We start from the raw sequence: 25,983 nt of genomic DNA, 5'->3' as shown, positions 1-25,983 counted from the left end.
TGCCCTCCGGCACCTCCGGCAGAGATGCTGAGCAGCCAGGTTTGGACTGGCAGGGCGTGTGCCGGCGGGTACCGGCTCTGCCGTCGCACCCCAAGGGGACTCTCTCCGGGATCCCCATCCAGCTGGAGTGACGAGTTGAACGGCAACCCAACCGTGGGCTGACCCACGAAACCAGCTCAGCTCCCTCCACGCGGGGATGTGTGCTCTGGTTTTTCTGCTGCTCAGCTGATGCGGGGAGGGCCGGATGCGGGGCACGGCTGGGCCGGGTTGCGGGACAGCTCCGCCCGCAGCTGGAGGCGGCAGCGGAGCTCCGGGCTGTGCTTTGGTACCTCCCGGGGTCCCGGCTCTGGCCCGGTCCGGCCCGCCTCCGGTTCCCATCGGGAGAGGGCGCCGGTGCCACACGGCTGCGGCCGCCGGGACCAAGGGACGGGGATGTTCGGGGGACCGGTTGCCAGCTGCTCCCGGATCTGTGCCAGGGATACGGGGTCACTGCACCCCAAGGGGTGCCCAGGGCTGCTACAACAGGCAGAACCGTGGCAGCACCCGTGCACAAACCCTTCTACTTCAGGTTTCGTCTGTACAGGGACAGGCTGTGGTATGAAGATTAGTGGCGTGGGGAAGTCCTGGAGCCTCACGGAAATGTCCTGGATGGGCTTACAACAGGCACAAGGGCGCCCTGTAAGCGCTTTGTGGATTCCCGTCCTCCTTCTTCCTTCCTCCCCTTGCGGCTGCCGGTTCAGTGTCAGCAGTGGGGAGGGGGAGGTTTGGCACCAGATATTTGGAAGCAAATTGAAATACAGCCGCAGCCTCCCAGGCAAAGCAGCCAGCTGGGTGGTAGGTAAGCCAACAGAGAGCAGAGGAAACCTGCAGAACAAGCGAGAATTTTTTTATCGCAAGAAACGCAGGGTTTGTAAACAAGTTCCCGTTCCTGATGGGGCTTGTTCCCACGCCAGCAGTGACGATTAAACTCTCGTCTGCTGCAGGGAGACCCAGTGTGCCTGTGTCCCCACCCTAGCCAGGTTCCTATGTCAAGGTTTTTTACGGAGTTGCAGAAGTCTGTAGGTTGTTTTTATCTTGAAAACTTCAAAGACACCCATATGTACTTTCCATCATGTGATGGTCCATGCAGGATTGGTGCACAGAGGGGTCTGGTGTGCAGACACCACCGGGTTTACACGCAGCCCCCAGCACCAAAACGCTGTGCCCTGGGACCAGGGAAAAATTGCCACCTACACCAACACCTTCAGTCCTGAGGAAGAGCAACCCAGGCCCTACAGAGCATGGAACATGGCTTGGTGTGACTGACGCTGGAATTTCCCTAGGAAGCAGCCCGAGTAACTGTCTTTGAGGGTGTGTTTGGGAGGGGAAGGGCCCAGGGGGCTGGGAGAAGAGGCTACAGCTGGTGGCCCTGGCTTTGTGGCAGTGTCATGTCACCCAGGTTTCCATAGCACCAGAATCCATAACTTGGGGCCAAAAAGAGGGAGAGAAGTAGGTCAGATTGGGCTAACAATGCCCAGACATGTCTATCTACAGCTCAGCCTGATCCGAGGAAGGCAACGAAACAAAGGGGAAAGAGAGAGGGAAGAGGGGGGAAAAAAAAAAAGAAAAAAAGAAGAAAAAAAACCCAACCCCAAAAGAAAACACAGTGTTCATAGTTTGTGCAATGCATTTCTTTCCCTGAGAAAAATGAGGACCTTTTAAAGCCACCTTTGTGTATCAGTATTGAAAGTCTAAGACTAGCACCCACCTCCTGCCCATCTGACAACAGACTACAAGGGAATTCAGATGCTAATTTGGAGCCAGGCTTCTCAATGGGTCTTTATTTCTCCAGCAGTTCCAGAATCAGAGCTCTGGGGAACCAGTGAGCTGGAGCTGCGAGGATGCAAGTCTCTAGACCAGGGAGACTTTCCTTTCCCCTCTCCCTCTTGTCTTACTTTTACTTCTTTACATTCAGGTGACTTGAAGGGCAAGGGAAAAGAAAAGCATTCTCCTTGGAGTTGTGTAATTGCCATAACTGTGGTAGTGACCCAATTTACATGCTGAGTCTGCAGAGGCCTCACTGGACACATTACAGTGTTTCAGGCGTTTTGAATGATGTATCCATCAATGCCAAAACTGAGGAGAACAGTGTGGGCAGTAAGACCCAGAACCCTCTTGATCCAGGTAAACAGATGGATACAGATCCACAGGGTGCACAACAGAGCAAGATCAGAGGCAGGAGTGCTTTGCTCAGGGGGAATGGGAGGCTGTTGGTACAAGAGGAGAACCCTCACTGGAGAGACAGAGATGCACTGGGGTGAAAAGCGTGGCTCTGGCTGACATGTCTCATACTTGTTTTAAGAACATGGTGTTTGGCTTGAGCACTGCACTGCTGGAGAACAGACACAGCCATGGATGGAAGTGCAGGGTGTTCCAGAGGCCTGGGAGAGCTGCCCCTGGCCTGCAGACAAATACTCACTTTACATTACCACAGGCCACAGCCCTATACAGTAAAAACCATTCCTGGGTTTGACGTTGGGATAAAATCCAAGCAACAACAAAGCTATTTGCCACTTTGTATGTTAACAGATCGAGACAGGAAACTGTGAAAATACACAGTCTAAGGTTACAATTTGCCTCATCCTCATCACTTTTACACCTCCCAGTAGTTATCACTTGTAAAAACTAAGAAAGCACCAAGACTTCATCTTTCCCCTGGTGAAGGTTAGAGCCCCAGTACACACAAGGCAGACAGGGCTTAGTGTCCCCTTTTGTGAATGCCCTCCCTCCACAATAAAACCCAGACTTTTGCTATGGTAGGTTAGGAAAGTGTGTGCCCCATTCCAGCCCTCCCTGATGCTGTGCCTCTTTCTCCAGGGATTTTTAGAGTCTAAGAACTAAAAGTAAAAGTTAGGTAGGAAGACCAAAAGTACAGTCAGCATTCAGGAAGACTCAGAGCACTCCTGGAGTGCAAGAATAAAAGAGGATCTGTGCCAGCAGCATGCACATCAGCTGCGTTGCTTTGACATTGCAATACTTGACAGAGAAAGCTGGGTCATGCCAAACAGCGAAGACAACATCAGACAACCTGCAAAGGCTGGGAGTTGGGCATCATCACGTCAGCAGGAATGAAATCAGAGCTGGTGCAGTCACTGCTCCTGAACTGCTGTTGGTGAGTGGCTAAAATAGGCTCCATTTCATGAATATGGGTGGCTGCAATAACAAGAGCTCAGGCAGGGTGTTATCTGTCCTGATCCAGCAACTCAGGTCTCAGACTGGGTTCAGTCACCCACGGTACTTACAGCTTTGCAGCTCATTCTCCTTCTGGGAGGGAATAACAAAATGTGGACGAGGCTCCTTGCAAGGGATGCAAATGGACACTTTTGCTCATCTACCCCCTGGCTTCTGCAAGGCTGAACTGCCAAAGAGCTGTAAATGTTCTGCCTGAGTGAAGAAACCTGGGAGAGCAGCCTGATGAGCTCAGCACAGCACTGGACAGCCAGATGGCTTCTGGCTCAGAGCTGACTCATGCCCACCCTGTTCAATCAGGCAAAAGATGCAGATTAATATGATGGGAACAGACACCTCTTCTACTGCTGTAGTGGCATTCACAGCAAGGGGATAGCTGTAGCCATACAGATCAGAAGCTATTTTGCCAACTGCCATAATTATAATGCTGCAAACCTCGAGTCCTGTGTCCAGTTCTGGGCCCCTCAGTTCAGGAAGGATATCAAGGTCCTGGAGCAGGTCCAAAGGAGGCAACTGGGCTGGTGAAGGGACTCGAGCACAGATCCTATGAGGAGAGGCTGAGGGAGCTGGGGGTGTTGAGGCTGGAGAAGAGGAGGCTCAGGGGAGACCTCATCACTCTCTCCAACTCCCTGAAAGGAGGTTGGAGCCAGGGGGGGGTTGGGCTCTTTTCTCAGATGACTTTCAACAAGACAAGAGGGCATGGTCTTAAGTTGTGCCAGGGGAAGTTTAGGTTAGATATTAGAAAGAATTTCTTTACAGAGAGGGTGATCAGACATTGGAATGGGCTGCCCAGGGAAGGGGTGGATTCTCCATCCCTGGAGATATTTAAAAAGAGCCTGGATGTGGCACTCAGTGCCATGGGCTGGGAACTGCAGCGGTGGGTCAAGTGTTGGACTTGATGATCTCTGAGGTCCCTTCCAACCCAGCCAATTCTATGATTCTATGATTCTATGAAACCTGATGGTAACAGGCCTGAGTTACACCAATGACCAGAAAGGCATCAAACAGGTCAGCTCCCAGGATGTCATCACTGAGGGAGCAGAACAGAAGCGATCCTTCTCTTTGAGCTGTGACAAAGGATGGTGGGCATAGAGCTGTGGGTGAGATGGGGAAGGGAATGGGAAAGGTGATAGATTCAGACAGTGTAGCAGTGGCCTCAGAGAGAAGGAGGGACTTGGGTATCTGCTTTACACCAGGGCTGTGTCCATCAGCCTCTGTCTCCACTTGGTTTCCAGCCCAGCTTGGCATCTCAATGAACTACAAGTTAGGGAAGGTGGGGAACACGAGCTCCTGGGCACTCCCTCATTTTCATAGTAATGAATATAGACAAAAAAAGTGAAAATAAAGGTGAAGTGTAGCCAAAAAGCCTCTTAAATTGCCCAAAGCAAAAGCTAGAGGGAGGCTGCATTAGCAAAGCTGCAAATTGGCAGCATTAGCAGATGATGAATGTAGCCATGCCAGCTAATAATGTGGAACACACATCATTCACATTTAATAGCATTCTTTACCTGGTATTTGTCACAGCATCACAGCTAGAGGCTGTTTCTAAAGCTATGGGTAGCAACAGAAAGGTTATTATTGAATTCTGGAGGTTTTGACTGGAGGTCACACATACAGGGAAACCTACAAAGCATTGGCAGTATAAGACTTCCACACATTCCCTGGTTTTCAGACCTCAGATGATGAAGCAGCTCAGCTGCTTGCAGTATCTGTTGAGAGTTAATCAGGTTTGGAGGTTACCTGTAAGATCCTGAGTTATCCATGGTTATGCAAACACAGGGAACATGCAGCACACATAGCTGAGACATGAGGGATGAAGCTCATGATGGAGGCATCCAGCTAGGAAAGCAAGAAAGGGAAGGCACATAACAGGGATGGGGTCAGGCTGATGGATAATGAGTTCTGTCATCTTTTCAGAGCAGATGTTTAAACTCTGATCAGTGTTCTCCCTGGAATGGCAAATGCTGACCCATAAAACAGTTATTGGTAATTATTCTATCTATTAGTAATTTCTATCATAGACAGCTTCATTTCTCCTGTGCTATATGCACATAGCCAAGTAACCTTTTAGGGATATGGATAATGAGTTCCACTAAGCTCTAGTGGAATTAAAAAAATAGAGAAAGATTGATCTAATTTTTTTTCTCTAGCTTTCTTCAATGGAACTGTCCTGTAGGCTCTTTGTACAGCCTGTAACACATGTCCAAAACCTACCCAGAGGTCAGCATCTGCATCACTTCCAGATGGGTGAAGTGCCTCCACACACGTTGAGATGCCTCGAAAACTCTTGGAGCAGAGCTACAGATTTTCACTCTTATTTTCCTGGACAGTGAAATTCTGGGGTAGAACAAAGCCCTTTTAGAGAAAAACAAGTACCTGAAGGTGCAGCCTGAGTTGCTGTCAGACATGATACTGTTCAGCTGTGTCTGCTGGAGAGGAAGTTAGAGGTGTCAAGCTGACACCATGGAACAAAGAAGGCAGATAAACTGATGCTGCTTGAGATCTTGAAATCATGGAAGCAAGACCTGGAAGTTTGTGTGTGTACAACACATGCATAGTTGTTTCCTTGCTCAAGAAACCTCATAAAATCCAGCATCAGATGTTTCCAATAATATTTTTATCCTCTACCTTACTCTTTGCAAGTGTGTTGACTACCTTTACTTGCAATAACACTCACCAGAGCTGGGCTCTATGGAGAAGAGTTAACAATTGCTGATAACAACTTCAATTGTTATTGTAATCTTTCAAATACCACATCTACTTTGGCTAACTACAGCTCTTCTTACAACTGTTTATGCTTTTGCCTGTCTGCAGTCACATTCTTCCCCTGGAGTGGCTGTACCCAAATTCCTGTTGGATGTGTCAAGTTACAAGGCAGGAAAGTATTTTGCCTACACTTAACAGCAGTTACAAATTTGCAAGAAAGTCATATGACCTTTCTCCTAACACTGGAGGGGTACCCATGTAGCAAAACTTCTCCCCGGTGTGAACACAGGATGCTCTGAATTTCCTAAGAGAGCTCTGAAGAGAAAACGTGTGTCAGGATGATGTTTAACTACAATAAACACAGGATCAGGAACATTTTGAGTGAACCAGGCTTTATTTATGACTGAAAATTAGACAGCAAGCAGTACAGCTCACTTCAAAGACACCGAATCACGTGAGTTAATGCGTGACATAATGCGTGAAAAACAGAGAGCTCATTTTCCCTCATTACTCAAATGCTGTAACAGGGGCTAAAAAGACCGATCAGACCAATAAAATGATACATAGTAAATGTACCCTGCTCTACGGTTATTAATATGAATTAAAAGACAAAAATTATCAGTAACTCACTGTGAGAAAGGCAAAGGCTGCAATACGGATTAGCAATGGGATTCGCTTCCCACAAACCACTCAGAAACAAAGCTGGGAGAAGCTGCCACACCTCCTCAGTCCTAAGGTCACCACTTATCTGTGCAATCGCACAGATGTTTTAATTTAAATTTGTTTTAGCTAATGGTTCATTGTAACAGTATTTTGCAGAGGGATTGGTCTGGTCGGGCGTAGGGCCGAGGGACTGCAGGTACCACGCCAGAGAGTGACCATTCTTGTTCCCGGGACACCCGGAGATCTCCGGTCAGCCCGAGATCCCGCTCAGAAACCTGCGAGTCTCAGCCCAAACAAACAAACCAACAAACAGTCACTCCGAAGGCACGATCCGGAACGCTCGGGGTTGCCAGGTTTTCAGCCACAGCCGTTACCATCCACACTGTTTACATTTCCGCGCCAGGGGCTGCAAACGGCGTCACTTGAACGGAGCGAGGCCACCCCGGGGAGGGTCCCCCCGGCAGCCCAGGCCGCGGCCCGCCGAGCCGCCAGCTCCGCGCCGAGCCCCCCGCAGGCCGCGCCGAGCCCTGCCGAGCCGCGCTGCCCTTCGCTCCTTCTCCCGCCTCCCCCGGGGCTGGCAGCGCGGCCTAACCCCTCCCAGGCCTCCCGGCGGAGCGGGCCGCGGCCTCTTCCCCGCGGGACCAGCCCGCTCCCCGCCGTGTCCCCCCCCGCCGCGGCGGGAGGCGGAGCCCAGCCCACCTGACGACGGCGGGCGCTGCTGCAGTGCGCGGAGCCGCCGATCCCAGCTGGCCGCCGGAGCTCCGCGGCCGCAGCCCGCTGTGAGGAGGGGTGCCGGAGGCGGGAGGGGGGGGGGGGAAGGGAGAAGGCGGGGAGGGAGAGCGATCGGCGCGGCGGGCGGGGAGGGACAAAGCCGCCGCCATGTTTGGGTAGAAAAACAGGCGAGGCGGGACCTGGAGCAGGGGGCAGGAGGGGGAGCCCGTCCCGGTGTGCGGGCAGCGGGGGAGCACAGGGGTTCTCCGCAGCCCCCCGGTCGTTACCGGGTGCCCCAGGCCCGAGGGGGCCGCGCTCCTCACCCCCCCCTTCCCCTATGTTCCCCCCCCCCTCCCTCGCGGCGCTCCCCCCGCGCGGCCGCGTGACGTGACTCGCTGGTTCAATTTGTCGCGCTGCCATTGGCTGGCGGCCCGTGAGGGAGCAGGGGCGGGCGGCGCGTGACGTCAGGGCGCTGCGCAGCGCGGCCCGCGGCTATTTATAGGGGCGGAGGGGCTGCGCAGAAGGAGCGAGCAGGCGGGTCGGGCCCGGACAGTCCGGCGGCTTCTATCGCGCCTCATCCCCCTGAGAGCGGGGGATAAACGTCCCGAAAAGCCCCGATCTGCCTCCGCCGGAGCGTCTCTTCGCCGGCCGCTGAGCTTTTGTTTCCGTTTGCGCAGCGCCCGAGCGCCCCCGTTGAGCTTTGTCTTCTCCCGGCCTCTGTGGGGAAGGCGCGGCCAAGATGGATCCTTGCCACACCGAGGAGACCGAGGGCGAGATCCCCGGTTTGGGTAAGGCCCGGAGGCGGCGGCGCGGGGGGTGGGGGTGGGGCGGCGGCGAGGAGGGAAACGCGGGGGTGGTGGGGGTGGGGCAGTATGGCCAGGCCGCTGCGGGTGGGGGAGGGGCGGCCGGTCGGTCGGTCGGTCCCATCCGTTCCAGGGTCCCGGAGGCGTTGACCTCCCCCCCTGTCTGGGCCGCGATGGGGTCGCGGTTCCCGGTGAGGGCGGCCCTGGTGGCGGTAGAGGCCCTGCTGGCGGTGGCCCGGCCCGGCCCTGCCGGGTGGCGGCCTCGCGGCGCGGCCGCATGCGCAGCTCCCCTCCCCCCCCCGCCGCGTGCGTGGTGCCGGCCGTGGCGCTGCGGGGGCTGCGGGGCCCGAGGCGGGGGCTGCGCCCGGCGGCGGGGAGCAGCGCTGGGCCTGCGGTCCGGCCGGCCAACTCGCTGCCTCCTGGTACCGGAGGGAGGGAGCGGGGGGAGGAATTTTCGTGTACTCGGTGCGGGGGGGAGGGCGGCGGGGGGAGGCCGTAAACAAGGTACGATTAAATTACAGTTTATTGCAGGTGTAACCCTTGCGACTACACCGGTGTCCATCTTAAGTAGCGTAAATCCTGTGATAACAGCCATTCAATAAAGCAGAAGTTTAAAGTAAAGGTTTCTGGACGCCATAACAGTCTCGGTCTTAAAATGCTGAACTCTGGCAGTTACTGCAAAACAACCCGGCCTCAGCGCCTGCTATCGCTGTCGACTGGGTTGTCAGCTGCTGATAACCGGTTAACTACTCAGTCAGTAAAGTCAGTTCTTAGTCAATAATATTTTAAAGTCTTTATTAAATAGCTGAGAATATACACAAAGTTATCAAAGAACCCCATAGTTGTTCAGTTTAACTTTATGAAATATAGCAAAACCATACAGGTGAGAAAAGCAAAATAACAAAAAAACCCCAAACCAACCAGCCCAAACCATATTTTGTATTTCACTCTTGCCTTAAAAAGCTATACAGGCTTAGTTAATATTGTCCAGGAACACACATTGTTAGGTTTAACTCCTGAAATTTAGCGACTTGTGAATTCACATTAATTTTCATCTTCTTAAGAAGCCAGGAAAGATTTAACCTGTGAAAACATAAAGGATATATATTTGATATCTTAAAAGAGAAACTAAATCACCAGGTTCTTTTATTTCTTGGAAAACAAATGGTTTGTTGCTGTATTGTAGGGGTTATTCTTACCCTCCATATAAATTACCACTTGAAATAATGCTAGGTAAAGCAGAAGGTTGTGAACCCAAGATTTGCAAGTTTGTTGCTATCAAGTAACTTAATTGCTTAAAAATGAGTACTTATAAAAGGTAGCTTATGGGATGTTTTGCAGAATGTTGCTTCATTAAATAAGTTTTTTTTTTTTACATTAGCAAGCTCCTTTGTAGGAAAAGTTTTATGAAAAAGGAAGCCAAAGATCTGCATAGCACTCCCAGCTAACAGCAGAGCCAACTGTTCCCTGAGCTGAGTGGTGAAGGGAGTTGAGTGAAGACAGCATGGGAAGATGTATTTGAAGTGGGGAAAGTTAAAAGATGTACGAGTGTAGCCTGGTTTGTGCCTCTAAGCTGTTAATTTCTGGTTTCTGTAAGGATATAACAGAAATCTCCACAACCAAATATTCTGCTCAGCTCCCCATCTACAAAGATATATTTAATTGGGGGAATCAGGTATGGCTTGAAGCAGTTACTCCTATTGATAACCTAGAACAAGATTAGAGAGAGCACATCTTTCCTCTTTACAGTAGTCTTGGTCTGTGTCCTATGAGTGAAATAAGTAATATTATAGCTCTGCTTGGAGGGTTGGGGATGAGCCTGGTGTCTTTAAGGTTAGTTTCTTTTTTTTTTTTCTGCTGTGCCTCTAGTGGAGATGATTTCTCCAAATGGAGAAATGTTGGCAGTTTCCTAAGCCTTGACTTTCCCTATAGTTGGCAAACACCATTTTGACTCAAGAAACCTATTTATTATCACCTTGTTTCCTCAGGGTGACTTTCCCTCCCAGCTGCTGTCACTTCATGCATTTAGAACTCTGTACAAGTTACCTCTGTGCTGCCACAACACAAGTTACTGGATGTGTTGTGCTCTGTCCAGGAAGAGCAGAGATCCCTAGGACGTGAGGAGGGGGCATAAATAGCACTGAGCTGACAGTTTTTCTGAAGACAACATGGCTGACATGAATTGGACAGAATTCTGTGAACTATTTCTTGGAACAGACTTGGCAGAGGAGTCTGACAGCTCTGTCTGTGCTGTACTTGCATCTGCTGCAATTACTGTCTAGTTTTCCCTTGAACTGTGAGGATGAGGGGTTCCTTATTTTTTAATTTTTTTTTTATAGTAAACATAAGAGCATTTTTTGCAGCCATGTAGCTTCTGAAATCTGAAGGAAACAAGTTGCAGGAGCCCCAGACAACCATTTCATCACAATTTTTAAGCATGCATAGTGGTAATAATGGTATTGCAGAAGAAAAGCAGATGTGAGGAAATGTTACTTAATACTTACCTTACTGATCAAGTACTCCTGTTTAATCTTATCATTCTTAAAATCTTCACTCACATCCAGAACTAGAATGGGAATTTCTTTAAGGTTCTCAAAATCGACTCTGTTAGATGGAAGAACAAAATGGCAGTAAAACTGGTACAAATTACTATGTATAAAACAATCCTGATCTTCAGTTGCTTTCCAGACTATCCTGAGGGTGCAGAATTATGCAGATTACCACATGAGCCTGAGATGTTAATGCTGATGCCCATGATATTAATATAAAGCCCAAGTCAAATCTGTCCTTAATTGCTCTTGTATAACCCAGTACAATATTATGTCACTGTAGCTGTAATTTATTTCCCAAATCTGGCCTTCTATATTTGTTTTTATTGTTCAAGTACAATAATACCTGGGTTTGTTGTTTTTTTTTTTTTTTGTACAAGTAAGGGAGAGTCTATGCTTCTTACCTTGAATTTCTTTATATCATTCTCATTGTTACAGAATCAATGAACTAGAAATGTGATTTTGATGAGGAAGTATTTTTTTAAATTACCACTTCTGTCACACCCACCCTTTTCCAGTTAACTGCTAATCCATTTACTAAGATGCAGTTTTAAACCTTCCTTTCACGGTGATGACCTCTTTAACAGGTTATAAGACTGGTATTTAAAATGGCTTGGAGATAAGCAACACCTTTTTTACTACATGTTAGGAGCAAATGGCAACAGTAGTTTTTCTTTCTGTGTGTGAAAAGCATTTCTAAAGTGCAGGAAGTGTGCTAAGCAACACTTTGTAACAGACTTCAGTGTTCTATGAAAAATACAGGAAATGCTTGCTCACAAGTTTTGAAAGAGTACACAATGTAAACATTCCCCAAGTTCTTCAATATTCAGTTACTTCTGTGTGCTAAGCATTTAGCTACTCTTACGTGAAACCTAGGGACGTAGATGTTACTGATAATGTACTTTTCCTGGAATTGTTATGCTTCCCATTCAGTAGAGTAGTACTCAAAAATATTCCAGGCTCTTGTAGGAGAAAAATCTAGACTCTGCTTTCACATTTATAGACTTCTTTAGACAGGAAAGCTAGGAATAGTTAAGGAAGATGGAAGGAAGGTATGCAGAAATCACTTAGCTGCTCACTGGTTTCTTGTGTCTAAATAGTGCCTGCCAAAAGCTTTTGAGTATTGTTTATTTTGAAGCAAAGATTAATGTATAAACCTTGCACTCATCCAGGTTGAAAGGTAGTTGGGACCTTGCCCTCTCTTACTCAGAATTGGAAGCTGCTTATTAGGTAACTTACATGATTGGCCACTGAACACTTTCAACTCTGTCCTGTTCCGTATACTTCCAGGTAGCAAAATTCATATCCTTGCTGCATAACACATAACTTCCCAAGTTGAAGCCAATGCTTAGCAAAGGCTTTAAATTAGATGAAGTTTCATCTTTTGGTAATATTTTTTTCCCTGACAAAACCACCACCTCGCTGCATGTAACATAGGGTAATCATCTCTGTGCCTAGAAACCTGGAGTGCACATAAAGATAATTCCTTCCAACTCTGTGTGAACCTAGTCTTAAACTTTAGTTTTATCCCTTATCAGCTGTAACATACGGTAGGAAAGATAGTTGCCTCTAAGTTTAAACTTGTTGCAGAAAATAAGATTCATACCTCATAGTCCTTTCATGAAGCCAGGCTTCATGTTTGTAGTGGAGATTTTCCAAATACTCAAGTTCAATTCCTTGCTCTTCTTCTCTTCCCCTCATCTGTAGCCTTTCCATGCATTTCTGAAGCAAAAAGAAGCCTGGTCACTAGTAATGTTTTGAAGGCTCAATCTGCTAATTAGCTTTATTAGTCCTTTAATAGCACTAGTTCTAGACATCAAGTATTAATTTAAAATGCTTGGCTGAATATGTATTAGTTAAATCCAGTAACTTTTCTTTAAAAATAAAAGCCAAACTTGATTCACTAAAAGATAATCTTCAGTTCATAACTGTATGGCAAGGGAAGTCCATCTTTATTCAGAAATTCACTTCCAGCTTTGGATCCTTACTGGGAGTGGTAGTTATTGGCAAGGCCTTTCCCAACTGTGACAATTCTGTCATCAGTACAGTAGCTCAGAAGTCAGAGTATTTAATCTGGTCTCTGAATGAAATCTGAATTCATAATTCCCATTACATTTAGGGTGGATGGGAGCTAATTCAATGTTAGTCATTGAATTATAAACTTCTTAAGCTCCTGGAAACAAAAGTTGGAGCTGAAAATTGTGAACATACCTGAGGCGTGGTTCTTAAGTAGATCATGCCATCCAGTTCTAGATCTGATTCAAACTGATTCAAAAGCCATGTGTGCCAGTCCTGGTAAATAGCCCACTCTGTTTCATTAATGTTTCCAGACTCAAACAGGTTAGATGCAAATACATATCTGCAATGAAAGGCAGTGGTCATTCTTGGCATGAGATGAAGTTAACTATAGAACACTTCTTGTTAAAATCAGAATCATGATACTGGAAGAATATCTGTTCACTCATATCTGTACTGTAATCTCAATGCCATCCAACTCTTACTGCTGAATCAGACCTGTTCCTTGCAAATAGTAATTTTACCAGAAGTGTTTCTCCAGCTCTCTTGTCTTTAAGCATAAGGAGCTGGAGCTTTTAATCTGAGCTCGTGTTTTTAGGATAATTACCTGTCACTGTACACAGATCTCTCAAAAAATTGCACTGGATGTTCAGCCTCCTGTAGCTTGGCTGAGAGAGGTTTTAACTGTGCTCTTACTCTACTTAAGCAAGCGTAAGTCTGAAATGTGTAAGCCCATCTTGAGGGTTTATCATAGAGCATTTGAAGTAGATTTCCTCCACTCTTCTGAGATGTGGAGAGTTCCTAGGGGACAAAAGAGAAAACTTAGTACTGGCATGTCTGCAGGATTTTACTCCCTCCCTCCCCCCCCTTTTTTTTTTCAGTCCAGAAATCTATGTTGAAGCAAGATTTGTGGCTTTGAAATTTTTTTTTTTTTTGTTTAATTTTGCTTTGTTTGTTTTGTTTTCCGGGAAATGCTTAAGCACAGGCACAGGGGGTTGTTTCTCATCTGATCGTAGTCTTAATGAGATCCCTAGAATAGGTTGTTCATTAGAGTTCTAGGCTTTAATGTGAGTCCTGTGGAGAAGGGGTGGTTATTTGTAATCTACATTCCATATCTGTCTAAAGAGCATTTACAGTTGGGTCAGCTGGTGTAATGGTGAGGATGACTGGATGCTGCAGACTCCTTATAGCTGAATTTTTGGGATGGCTCCCTGGCCAATCACTGCACCTTCACGTGCCCCTTCCCTATTCCAGGAGCTCCCCAAATTCAGCACACCCACCTCACATTCATTCTCGACTGTCTGGATGTTGCACCACTTGGCGATGGGTTCCGGGATGATCTCCCACTCATCACTGTGTTGCTCTAGTAGCCTGACAAACGTTGATTTCCCTGCAGCTGAACAAGATGGGAAAAGTTCAGGGCGAGTGGATGAGGCTGGATTTACTGATCCAGTTGTGAGGCAGGGGGGACCCCGGACAGGCTTTGGGGTGCTGCGAGCAGAGCTGGGCGCTGGGGAAGGGCAGGCGGGGCCGCTTGCTAGGGCACCTTCGGAGAAAACAACTGTTAATCTCCGGCGCCAGAAGCCGAGGCGGCGATAAGGAGGAGGCGGCGGAGGCTGTGCCGCCATTTCAGGAGCAGAGGGGAGGCTGAGGCGGGGGCGGGGCCTCGCGCATTGTTCGGGGAGGGGCGGGGCTGCCGCGCGTGCGCGGCGCTGTGGCGCGGGGGAACGCAGCCGCGCGTGCGCAGCGCGAGCTGGTCCCGGCGGGTGGGGCGAGCGGGGGAGTTTCGGCCCGGGCGCCCCGAAAGCGGCTTCGCGCTGCCGGGGCGCGACCCTCGGTACCGAGCCCGGTCCCGGAACGGGCAGGGAGCGAGGGAACGGCCCCGCGAGCGGGCGGAGGGGCTCCGGCGAGCCCCGGGAGGAAGGGGTGTTTGTTCTCCTATAGCACACCCAGAAGCGGTTAGCCGCGAACGGGGGTATCTGGGCCCTGGGCAAGGCGGTGGGGTCACCTACCCCGGGCGATGGCGTCAGTTTCTGACCATCGCCGGGAGTGGGCTCCCCCTTTTCCCTCAGCGAGATCCCATCTTCCCGTAGAGGTGGTGGGCAAGAAGCCGCTCCTCTCCTAAAGCATCTCCGCCCCCTCCGGGCGCTCCTCTGCCTTCTTCCCCCTACCCTCGGTCCCTATTGCATTCCCCGCCGCCGTGCTCACCGATGTTCCCCTCGATTGAAATCTTCCTGAGGCGCTTCTGGAAGCTGGAGTCGAGGGAACCGGCGAGGCTGTGGCAGTGCCGCTTGGCAGGGGTGGACATGGCGCCGAGCGGGAGCACACGGAGCTCCCGGCTGCTCCAGCCCACTTTAAGTCTCCCGCCAGTCGGGGGGCGGGTTGGCTGCTTCCCGCCACCCCTCCCCGGGAGGAGGCGGAGATGCTGCCCCCTCCCCCGCCCTGGCGGGACGGCGACCGCTCCCTCCTGCTCCCGCCAGGCCGCTCTGCGAGCCGTTGTCTTCAGGGCGTTTGAAATGGGTGTTCCCAAGTGAAATCAAGCCAGGGCTGCTTTGTTCAGGAAGCTTCCGTAAAACGGTTCCACTCACTCACCTGATTTGCATTGACTGATTTGCATTTGATTGTCCATGTTGCTTGATTTGCAGATGTGAAGCTTAGAGTTTGTTGTTTTTTTTTTTTTTTTTTTTTTTAATTCTAAAAGTTTCTAGCTTTTGGGGGGAGGTAGTGGTCCGGATTGGTATCTGTTAAACAAAACACTTCGCAGTTATGTAAGGGCTGAGGCCATGCACATTGTCAGTGTTGGTAGTTACTGAAAAGGAAGCACGCATGGGTGAAAGGTTTGATAATGCTTTTTGGCTCCATAATTCCTGTGTCAGTGTTGAAGTGCCCGGGGCTTCGCCGAGTTTCATAACTCCTGCATCTGGGCGGGCAAGTAGAAGCTTGTTCTTTCCAAAGTAATGAAAGGGGATGGGAAATTCTCAGCTGCTGGGTTTTATGGGTTCAAGTATCCAAGGCTGTGTGGCCACAGTTCCTCCTGCAACTTTCTGTTGCCTCTAATAATGAGATTCAGGGGGAAATCGAGCTAGGTCTGGTGTGTTTGGAGGAGACGGGAGGGAGTTATATTTTTCTTTATGATAATTGTGACACGTGTCTCTTCTTTCCCCATCTCCTACAAACACACCAGGCTTCAGTGACCGAAGCGAGCAGATTGTTTCACGTGGGGTAGCGTCAGCCTTTGAAGCTGGTAAGTGATAGTTCCCGCGCTTCTTGTCCAGCCAGACTCCTCACTCACTCTCCGTGCTGGTGTGTGTGGGGGGGCGAATGTCGGTAGCGGGGACCGCTTCCCCCCCCCCCTCTCCCCGCGCACACCGGCGGCCCCGGGTGGGGGGGCGGGAGGGGCGCGGACCACGCGTGGCGTGAAGAGCGGCGCTGAGAGGCGCGTGGGGGCAGGCCCGTCCCGCCCTGAGCGCGGGAGACGGCGCCGGGGCTTTGTTGAGCGGGGCAGGCAGGGGACGCATGCGCAGAGGGCGGGGGGGCCGGTGGGCCATAGACTAGCGAGGACGCATGCGCAACCTGGCGGGAGCGAGTCGGGCGGCCGTAGCACAGAGCATGCGCGGGGCGGGGCTGGAGCCCGCAGGGTCCTCGCGCACGCGCCCCGCACCTCATCCCGCCGCCACGCCGCATCCCGCACGGTGTCCCGGCGGCCCGAGCTCTGTACGGCGAACGCTCGCCACACGCCGCTCTCCTGCCGGCCACGGGTGCTGGGCGCGTCGGTGGGGACTGCCAGTCGTCGGGCCCACCAAGGCGGTGTCTGGGGCGCCGGGGTTCTTTGTGCGGCGGAAGGGCCGGCCCAGCGGAAGCGGGAAGTACCCGCCGCCATTTCCTAGCGCGCTCTCGCCACAGGCTCGCCCGCTCGCTGCCGCCTGACTGGGAGTAGGCGCTCTCCGGACAGCGGATCAGGCTCGGAGCCCTAGAACCACCGCGGAGCCCCACCATGTGTGCGTGCGGGGATGGGGCTGGGCGCGGGCCGGGGGGCGGGCCGGGAGCGGCTCCGTGTGTGTGAGGCGGGCAGCGGTCCGAGGTAGAGGAGGCTCGGGGGCGGGCGGGCAGGCAGGCACAGGCCAAGGGGGCCGCCGGGCGCTCTGAGGGGGTGCGGGTGGCGGCCGTGTTGTGCGGCGTCTCAAAGGGCTTGCTTTGGTCTTCTCCAGCAACCACGGAAGCTGAGACGGAGCAGAGCCTCACCCCCAATGTGATGCTCAACACGGAGAGCACCGAGGGATATGTGGTGAAAGTCAGGGGGCTGCCTTGGTCCTGCTCCACTGAGGAAGTGCAGAGGTTTTTTTCTGGTAAGTAGAACTGTTGGGGAATCAGGGTGTGGGAGAGAGGCTGGTTTGTGGTGTTAATGCTGGATTCCTTGTGCGTACACTGTGGATGAGGCACTTGACTAGAAGGTGGAGCTTATAATGCAAGAAGTGTCTCAGTTAAGATGCAGCATGGAAAGGTAGGATTGTGCTAACAGAAACCAGACAAAAAGGAGCTTAAACTGTCCAGCATAGCCACAACTCCCTTAGATTCATTAACAACCAGAAGACACAAGCTTCCATGTCAAAGTAAAGGTCAAAATTCTTGTTTCAGGTTAAACTAGATCAATGCAGGTTTTGGTGCTGCCCTACTAGGCTCAGTTGCATTACATACATATCGTGTCATATCATTCCTCCAGCTTAACATGTTTTAGTAAGTCCTGGTGCTAAATACATAGGTTCTTTAGTGACTGGAGATTTTAAGGCTTCTTCAGGAATTCAGCACATTTGGCTTTGTTTTGATTTAGTTCATTATGCTTGTACTGATACTATCCTTTGTGCTGGTGAGAAAGTTTAGGTCAGCAGGTAGCACATGTCACTTGTCCTGACAATGTACACTTCATAGAATCTAGAAAGTTAGGAGGGAAGGGATTTCAAATGATAATCTAGTCCATCCCCCTCTGCCTGCTCTGTGCTGGACTTTTCAAGTAGTTCCCTGCCCTTCTTGACCTGAGGGGACCAGAACTGGACACAATATTCCAGATGTGGCCTCACCAGGGCAGAGTAGAGGAGAAGGAGAACCTCTCTTTACCTACAACCACCCCCTTCTAATGCACCCCAGGATGCCATTGGCTTTCTTGGCCTCCAGGACACATAGTTGGCTCATGGTCATCCTTCCATCTGCCAGCACTCCCAGGTCCTTTTCACCTATGCTGCTCTCCCAGCAGCTCAGTCCCCAACTATACTGGTACCTGGAGTTCTTTCCCAGGTACAGGACTCTACACTGTCCCTTGTTGTAATATAATAAATTTCTCCCTACCCAGCTCTCCAGTCTGTCCAAGTCCCTCTGAGTGGCAGCACAAAACACATTTATCTGTAATATTTTTCTACTTTTCAGACTTACAGGGTAATTTGAGTTTAGTTAGTTCTTTAGTTTATTGTTCACTGTAAAAGTTGTAACAAGAATACCACTGGTTTGGGCTTCTTAATGTGACTCATGTGTTGTTAGTTTTTACCTTGTAGCATATTTGAAGCTTCTAAAGTCACCGTGTTCCTGTAGTAATTAAATCTGGGCTTTCTGTTTCATTTTCAGATTGCAAAATTCTGAATGGGGCTCTGGGCATCCGTTTCATCTACACCAGGGAGGGCAGACCCAGTGGAGAAGCATTTGCTGAGCTTGAATCAGAGGAGGATGTGAAACTGGCACTGAAAAAAGACAGAGAGACAATGGGACACAGATACGTTGAAGGTTTGACTCAGTTCATCTAGTAACTGATAAAAAGTGTGTTTGGGGTGTTGGTTAATTACATTTGTCTCTTTAAAATGCATGGGAAAGGACAAATGGGCTTGTATATCCTAAGCTGACTAATTTCAAGGCAAATTGCTTTTTAAACTCTTGTGTATTCCGGGATGCATTAATTCTGAGTGCCTTTTACAGTTTTCAAGTCAAACAACGTTGAAATGGATTGGGTTCTGAAGCATACTGGTCCCAACAGCCCTGATACAGCTAATGATGGTTTTGTACGTCTTAGAGGACTCCCATTTGGCTGTAGTAAAGAAGAAATTGTACAGTTCTTTTCAGGTATGTGAGGTAAAAGTTGTAGCTGTAGCACTATTGGTCTCTGCTAAAAAACCACAACAACTCGCCATGGATTGCCCAGCAGTACCTCCAACAGGATAGGTATTAAAAAAGGCAATTCTTCATTAGTTACCTGGGTTTGAGACATCAGTTCCTGAAGTACTTTTTCATTAAATAGTTGAGGAAACTCCAAAAAGCTGTTTTAAGTTTACAGTTAGTGGGACATACTGTTCCCAAGTGAGGAGGACAGCAGAAAACGAGTGTCTTGTTATCTAAATTAAAAGTGAGTAATTGAGTTGGAGCACATCTCCATCCACAGTCCTGGCTGCTTTACCCTGTGCAGTGAAGGATGTAGAACATGCTTACTGCTGGGCTCAGCACAAGGAGCAGGATCTGAGGATGGGCATGCATTGTGCCTGTGATGTTTCTAAATGTGTAGAATTAACATTAAGCAAGAATCTAGGAAAAAAACCCAAAACCACTGCCACTATAAAAAAAAAACCCAACATGAAAAACCTTCTGAACTCTACCCAAGTACAGATTTCCCCTCTCCCCATTCCCCTTCGTAGGGGGCATAAGAAGCCCCTTGATGTTGCATAGCTTGACATTTTTGTGGATGAAGAGATACTGTTTTGTGTTGACTCATTCTCACTTTTTTTGCAGCTGTTGCATATTTTAGGAACTGGAATACTATTACAAATGCCTAAGAACCAAATCTGTTTTATCTAGGATTTAAATTAGTAGTAGATTTCTAAATGCTAGTGTTAAAATTAGCTTGGAATATTTTGCCATAACAAGGTGTAATTGAGCTTACTGTTTTACTTTAAAATACAGTAGAAATACTTCCAATTTTACAACTTCAGAACTTTTTTTTTTTTATTTTTATTGATATGTTGTCAACAAGAGCAATTCCTAAGCATGTGCATTTTAACTTGTTTCTTACATGGTTGATTCAAGCTTTAAAAACTGTTAATGTGCTTAATGTACAAAATGTGCCTCTTCTGTTCAGAAACTAATACTTCTGAAATTACTTCATGATTTTTTCTTACTTAAGCACCCCTAAAGTTAAAAAAAAATCAATGCTGAAACTCAATGTTTGCATAAGACTAAAGTTTACATGAGTGATTCCTAGTAAAAAAAACCGCTGCGTATAAAGCTGTTTGATTTGCTTTGTTCAAATTATAATTACAAGTTCATCTTGAATACTTTCACAGAATTGAAGAGGTTTGTAATACGTGAACTTCTTAATGCACCCTGTACTAGATGCTTTATCTGAGGAGTTGTCCCTGACACTCGGAACACTCAATTTTCTGTGCTCTGCAGGGTGGGTTAAGAAGGATAACTGAATGGTATGTGATGGTGGATCTTTCTGTTGACATGCTTTTTCTTCTGCTGTTCTGGAATCAACATACCATTCACTTACAAGTGTTGAAATTCTGGTGTATATAAAGCTTTAAGAAAAACTCATGACTGGGCTTGTGATGTTAATATTGCCCCCCTACTGGGGTTATTTGTCCTTGGGTTGAAGGGTTGGAAATCGTGCCAAATGGGATAACATTGCCGGTGGACTTCCAGGGGAGGAGTACGGGGGAGGCCTTCGTGCAGTTTGCTTCACAGGAAATAGCTGAAAAGGCTCTAAAGAAACACAAGGAAAGAATAGGGCACAGGTGGGGATGGATGGTTGGTTGGCTATGTCACTTTTCTTATGGTAAACAAGTAAATCCATATTCTCTCTTCTGAAAGTGTTAACATCTGAATAGAAATAGTATTTTGGTCTGTAACTCTGTGACAAGTAAAGGTACTGCTAACGTGTGTATGGCACAGACTGTTTTGATTGACCCAAAATAGAAGATTAAATTGGTCTAAGTTTAAAGTGTGCTTTGGAAACTTGATAATGCTGGAGGAGTGCAAAACTGATAGCTTGAAAGCAACAAAGTTGAGAGACTATGGCTTTAACTTCTTAAATAGCACCAATTATGCCTTTAGCTCTAAAGACATGCACAGTACTCTTATTACCATAAGAAAATGTGATAACTTTCTAAACTTGTTTTATAAGTTGAAATGTAACAAATTTTCTTACTGTATTAATCTTCAATGTAATAAGCATAGCTTTCAAGAAATTGTCACAAAGGTGTTTTTTTTTTTTTTTTTCCTATTTTACTTGTGACTATTTTTCATTGAAGCATGCACTTCTTGCCTACGCTGAATCACTGAAGCGTAGGCTGGGTTCACAAGTACATGCAGAACTTTTTGTAGCATCCTGGTGGGTTAAAATCTTGGTGGAGATCAGGTTTTTAACCCTCTGTTTACACTCCCACAAGTGCTGAGTTGAGTGGACCTCAGTCCCTCCTTCGTTTTTTGACTAACACTTGAAATTGGGGGGAGGAGGGCGGGGAATCAGTATTGCTCCCCCACCCTTAAGGCTGGGATACTCTGAAGTATGAGGAGCATGTAAACCCTTCAGTAACTGTAATTTCTTGAAAATACACTGATTTGAAAGTAACGTAGAACTTAATATGTCATTGCCTACATAATGTAAAGAAACCTGGCTTAAAATACGCTGCCAGTTTTGAGGCTATGACTAAGTGGCTTGTTTAATCTGAAGTTGTGAGGTATTTGTGGAAGGGACTGAAGACTGACTTCTTCCTGTGGAAACACTTCTAGGTACATTGAGATCTTCAAGAGCAGTCGAGCAGAAGTGCGCACTCACTACGACCCTCCACGCAAGCTCTTGGCCATGCAGAGACCCGGTCCTTACGACAGACCTGGTCTTACCCGGGGATATAACAGTCTTGGTAGAGGAAGTAGCTTGGAAAGAATGAGGCGTGGAGCTTACGGAGGAGGTAAGTATATGATGTCCAAGAGGGAGCTGCTTAACTGAGAAGCAGCAACACTTGGACCTGGTATTGTCTTCTCTGATTTGTAATTGCTGGTTTGTATGTGTCCTTGGCTTTATTTCTTCTAGAAGAATCTGAGCTTTCTAATAGTAGCTGTCTGCAGTGTGTTCATGTATATTTGGATCTCTCTGTGGTTGAAATGAACATGTTGTCCAATCTATTTATAGGTTATGGAGGTTATGATGACTACAATGGGTATAATGATGGCTATGGTTTTGGTTCTGATAGATTTGGAAGAGGTAAGATTGCTCTAATAGGAATAGTAACTGACCTTTCGACACGTGTCAAAAGAAACTAAAATACATCTGAAAGACCTAGAATGGACTCTTTTCTCTGCAGGAATGTCGGACCACAGATACGGCGACGGGACGTCCACCTTCCAGAGCACGACCGGCCACTGCGTCCACATGAGAGGTCTGCCTTACAGAGCTACAGAGAATGACATCTACAACGTGAGTTCCAGACCTGCCCATCCCCTAAGTGCATGGCTTTGAGAGCCTGTGATGGCTGTTGGACGTGTCAGCTGCACGGCAGCTAACAAGTGTCCTGTTAGAGAAAAGAAGGGCTTGCTGTAGGACTGAGCTGTTGCATTGGGGCGTTTTAATCTGTGTGACTGTTTCGCACGTAGTTCTTCTCACCTCTGAACCCTGTAAGAGTACACATTGAAATCGGACCAGATGGCAGAGTAACCGGGGAGGCAGACGTTGAATTTGCTACTCATGAGGATGCAGTGGCTGCCATGTCCAAAGACAAAGCAAATATGCGTAAGTATGACTGAGGATACGTTGCTTTAGAGGAAGAACAGCACTGCAGTGTGGTGCCTCTGCTGTAACTGGAATGCCAGAGGTTTTATTGCAGCCTTACTTGCAGTGAGGCAAACTGAGCGCGGGTCTGGTGTGAAATGCTCTCATGGCAAAATTTTCTTCTTTCAGAACACAGATACGTAGAACTCTTCTTGAATTCTACAGCAGGAGGAACTGGTGGTGCCTATGGCAGTCAAATGATGGGAGCAATGGGTATGTTTAACAGTCCACTTCTAAGCAACCATTTGCTATTTAACGAAGCTGGCTAATTTTATTCAGCTACTGCTTATTCTATGCCTGGCATAAAAACTGAAATTCAACATTCTGTCTTAATCACACAGTCAAGGAATCGGAAGGGGTAGTCCAAGATTGGAACACTAGCACATTGGCAGGTATATATAAACTTTTTGAGAATACCTTTGAACAATTAATAGGTTGAATAAACTGTGGTGCTGAACGTGTGTGGGGTGTGTGTGTGATGGGGTGAGTGATTCCTGGGAGTGTGATGGTGTGGGAGTGAAGCAGGTGATGCCTCTCCATTTTTTTCCCTTTCCCCCCATCCCTTTTTTTTTGAGACCAGAACATAGTCTGGTGATGGAGGGTGTATCTGTTGCATGTGATATGCCATTCAAGCCTGATCTTGGTGGTGGGAGAAAATCTGTTTGGAAATAGGAGAAGCTGAATTGTTCTAGCAAGTTGCAAAATTGCTTGAGGATCTAAAATGTGTGTTTGCAACACAAGTCTAAATGACCTTTTGCTGTTGTGTATGTAAAGCAGATACCCTTCTTGATACCCGACTTGCCTGGTTTCTTGGAGATTATGGTGGAGGTTGGTTTGGAGGGTTTCTTGAGGGTGGTGGGATGTGTATGTGTAGATAAAAACACTATAAAAGGAGCAGTGTATTATGAAATGTTTCAAGGGTAATGCTGATAATTTACCTATGGAAAAGTTCTTGTTGGGAATATAGACAAGTGCTGAGGTGAAGAGCAGTAGAAGCTCAGGTAGAGATCTCTAAGAGCACTGCTGTGATGTACAACCAGTGTGGAACAGCCAGTCTCTGTCAGGACTTGTCTGCAAATGAGTAACTCCAGTTAAGGGGTGGGCAGAGGGATGGGTACTGTCATGGGCAGCAGTCCTACGTGAGGTCACTTGGAGCCAAGTTTAAGTTTATCAAAGGTGCTGATTATATAGAATGTAGCAGCTTGATCTATAGAAACTAAAATTAAACCCTTGTAGCCAGAGTTACACAGTTGCAAGTGCTTGGTGTAATTTTAAAAGCTTTGGTTGCCACTCAGTTATAGGAATGGCTTTAGAAACCTGCAGGCTTTGAGCTTGCTTAGGTGATACATCAGGGAAGGAAGTTACCTGGGGGAGAGCCAGCTAGTGCCAGAGTATGAGGGCTGTTGGTCAGGTGAGGGGTGGGTTTGTTGATCATGAGCAGACCTTGACAGGCAAGTTCTGAATGTTTTTATCCTTAACTTAAAAGGAAGCCAATCCAGTTATGGTGGTCCAGCTAACCAGCAATTGAGTGGGGGTTATGGAGGAGGATATGGTGGCCAAAGCAGCATGAGTGGATATGGTAAGAGCATTTCTTCACCGTTGTTAGGTGGGTGAGAGGGGGTGGTTTAGCATGCCTTACAGTGCTGTTTGCCTGTGGTACAGACGGGGGCAGCATAAGCCCTGGAAGTCATAAGACTTGATTGTTGTAAATATTAAAAATATTAATGGAAAACTGGAGGGGAAGAGTTTTAAAGTGGGAACTTGGAAGCTTAGGGGGAAAACGTGGGAGATTTATTCTGAAAGGGGGAGGAAACGCCAGTCTCCAAACTTACAACTGCTCTGTACAGAAGCTGGAGACAACCCTAATTTTAAAAATACATTAAGTACAAACTGGGGAAGGCATGTGGGGGCGGCTGGGTGCTCGTCACTGCCACTGTGACCAGTGACCAAGCAGAGGATTCAGAAGGGGGGCAGGACAGACCTGTCTCTTTGATTGAACAATCACTGAACTTCTTTTTGGGTACGGCGCTGTAAACTGACACTTTGCAGTATTGGGCACAGTAGATGGTGTTTACGCGGTGGCCCAGCAAGGACAGGCGTTGGGGGAATGCTGCTACGAGTCGGCCTGAGCCAGCTGTGAACCCGCTGTCGGTTTTCCCCCTCAGACCCCGGGAGCCAGGGCGCCATGAACAGCAGTTATTACAGCAGCGGGAACCGCGCCTCCATGGGAGTGAACGGCATGGGCGGCATGTCCAACATGTCCAACATGAGTGGTGGCTGGGGAATGTAACCAATCGCTGACTTTTGGTCAAATCTTTTTTTAAAAAACAAAAAAACAAAAAACTAAGTTTAACAGTTTTGCAATACGAGCTTGTGATTTATGCTTTACTGTAAGTGAATTCAGGATTGTTATTTTAAAACCTTTCAGGTTCAGTATTTTTGAACATACGGAAATGAACATTCATCTAGGATGTAATAACCAAGTTGAGTAAAGACTATAACTGTTAAACAATTTCGAGCGTTTCTCAAGTTAGTTTTGTTGTAGGAGTGTATTTAAGCAGTAAGCGTATTTAGGTTAAAGCTGTTTGAATTACGTTAAATGTTGCTCTTATACCATATTACATCCAACACTGTTTTGAATACATGTTGAAAGAGACATGCTTTTTTGTAAAGAAACAATATAGGAGCTGTGTCTGAAATTCAAAGTGAACATTTGGCATGTTAGTTCTAGTTTCTTTCTTTTAATATCCTGTAAGGCACGTTAAAGCTTTTTTTTTTTTAAGTTAATGGGGGAAACGTGTTGAGACGCAATACGGCTACTTTAGGATTTTGGTCTTGGTGTTCGTATAAAATTCTGAGGCCTTGATTTAATCTTTCATTGTATTGTGATTTCCTTTTTAGGTGTATTGCGCTAAGTGAAACTTGTTAAATAAATCTTCCTTTTAAAAACTGGAACTCACTCCTTATTGACTTCCAACTCCTGTGGTGTTAGTTCCATGTGCAGAAGTGTCACTGTGTTCCCCTGTCCTCGGTGATTGTAGTACCCTAATTCGCGCCTGCCCGTAGCATTGTGACTGCTCCTAACAACCATTCTCACCTAAATGATGTTAAAGTGACAATTATTTCTCAGCCAGGGGAGGAGAGTGAAGAAAACAAGCACCTATGGGTGCTGGGAGTGTGTGGGTTTGAAAGTGCCAGAAGGCTGCAACGTGACCAGGGTTATTGGCAAAGGGGGGCTGAGGGGTGATTCTGTACTTACTTGTAGGTGGCTCTTTGGAGCCAGTGTGCTGCATTAATGTTGCAGCTTAGTGCAACCATGTTTCAATAAATTCACCTTGTAAACCCTCACGCTTAAAGATGTGGTTTTATAAGCAGCTGTTAACAATTCCTGAGCAGTAGAACTTCTGCATCAGCTTCCATGCACTGAATTTACTTGCTCTTTCCATGTAGTCATTCCTTTGAGGTCCCTTTCTTTCTGCAGCAGTGGAGCTTTGGAAAGGGTTAAATC

At 47.7% G+C, this 25,983-nt stretch overlaps 2 protein-coding genes across 48 annotated transcripts; one reads left to right on the top strand and one right to left on the bottom strand.

Annotated features, from left to right (window-relative positions):
* Positions 1–7,095: 7,095 nt before the first annotated feature.
* On the top strand, positions 7,096–25,430 carry HNRNPH1 (heterogeneous nuclear ribonucleoprotein H1). Of its 46 annotated transcripts, none has more exons than XM_071758675.1 (16): positions 7,234–7,376; positions 7,986–8,096; positions 15,861–15,920; positions 16,885–17,022; positions 18,290–18,445; positions 18,635–18,778; positions 20,304–20,442; positions 21,440–21,618; positions 21,840–21,911; positions 21,991–22,124; positions 22,301–22,436; positions 22,605–22,688; positions 22,817–22,867; positions 23,250–23,303; positions 23,962–24,054; positions 24,641–25,430. In XM_071758675.1, exons 2-16 carry the CDS (start codon positions 8,048–8,050, stop codon positions 24,763–24,765), a joined length of 1,614 nt encoding a protein of 537 aa, XP_071614776.1. In that variant the 5' UTR covers positions 7,234–7,376; positions 7,986–8,047; the 3' UTR covers positions 24,766–25,430. The 46 variants fall into 46 exon arrangements, with proteins under 46 accessions (XP_071614783.1, XP_071614776.1, XP_071614781.1 ...); XM_071758680.1 differs by having other exon boundaries at positions 24,525–24,911; XM_071758694.1 differs by lacking the exon at positions 7,234–7,376 and adding an exon at positions 16,580–16,674 and having other exon boundaries at positions 7,831–8,096.
* Positions 8,893–15,169, bottom strand: LOC139802976 (deoxycytidine kinase 2). Of its 2 annotated transcripts, XM_071758726.1 has the most exons (7): positions 14,885–15,169; positions 13,957–14,072; positions 13,284–13,477; positions 12,872–13,019; positions 12,267–12,382; positions 10,616–10,715; positions 8,893–9,194 (listed from the first exon to the last, which is right to left on the bottom strand). In XM_071758726.1, exons 1-7 carry the CDS (start codon positions 14,982–14,984, stop codon positions 9,171–9,173), a joined length of 798 nt encoding a protein of 265 aa, XP_071614827.1. In that variant the 5' UTR covers positions 14,985–15,169; the 3' UTR covers positions 8,893–9,170. The 2 variants fall into 2 exon arrangements, with proteins under 2 accessions (XP_071614827.1, XP_071614826.1); XM_071758725.1 differs by lacking the exon at positions 14,885–15,169 and having other exon boundaries at positions 9,042–9,194; positions 13,957–14,332.
* Positions 25,431–25,983: the final 553 nt, after the last annotated feature.

The sequence above is a fragment of the Heliangelus exortis genome, chromosome 15 (genome assembly GCF_036169615.1).
Source record: "Heliangelus exortis chromosome 15, bHelExo1.hap1, whole genome shotgun sequence".
Lineage (NCBI taxonomy): Eukaryota > Metazoa > Chordata > Aves > Apodiformes > Trochilidae > Heliangelus > Heliangelus exortis.
The sequence above is the reverse complement of the archived record's forward strand: the minus strand, read 5'-3'. Positions and strand labels throughout refer to the sequence as shown.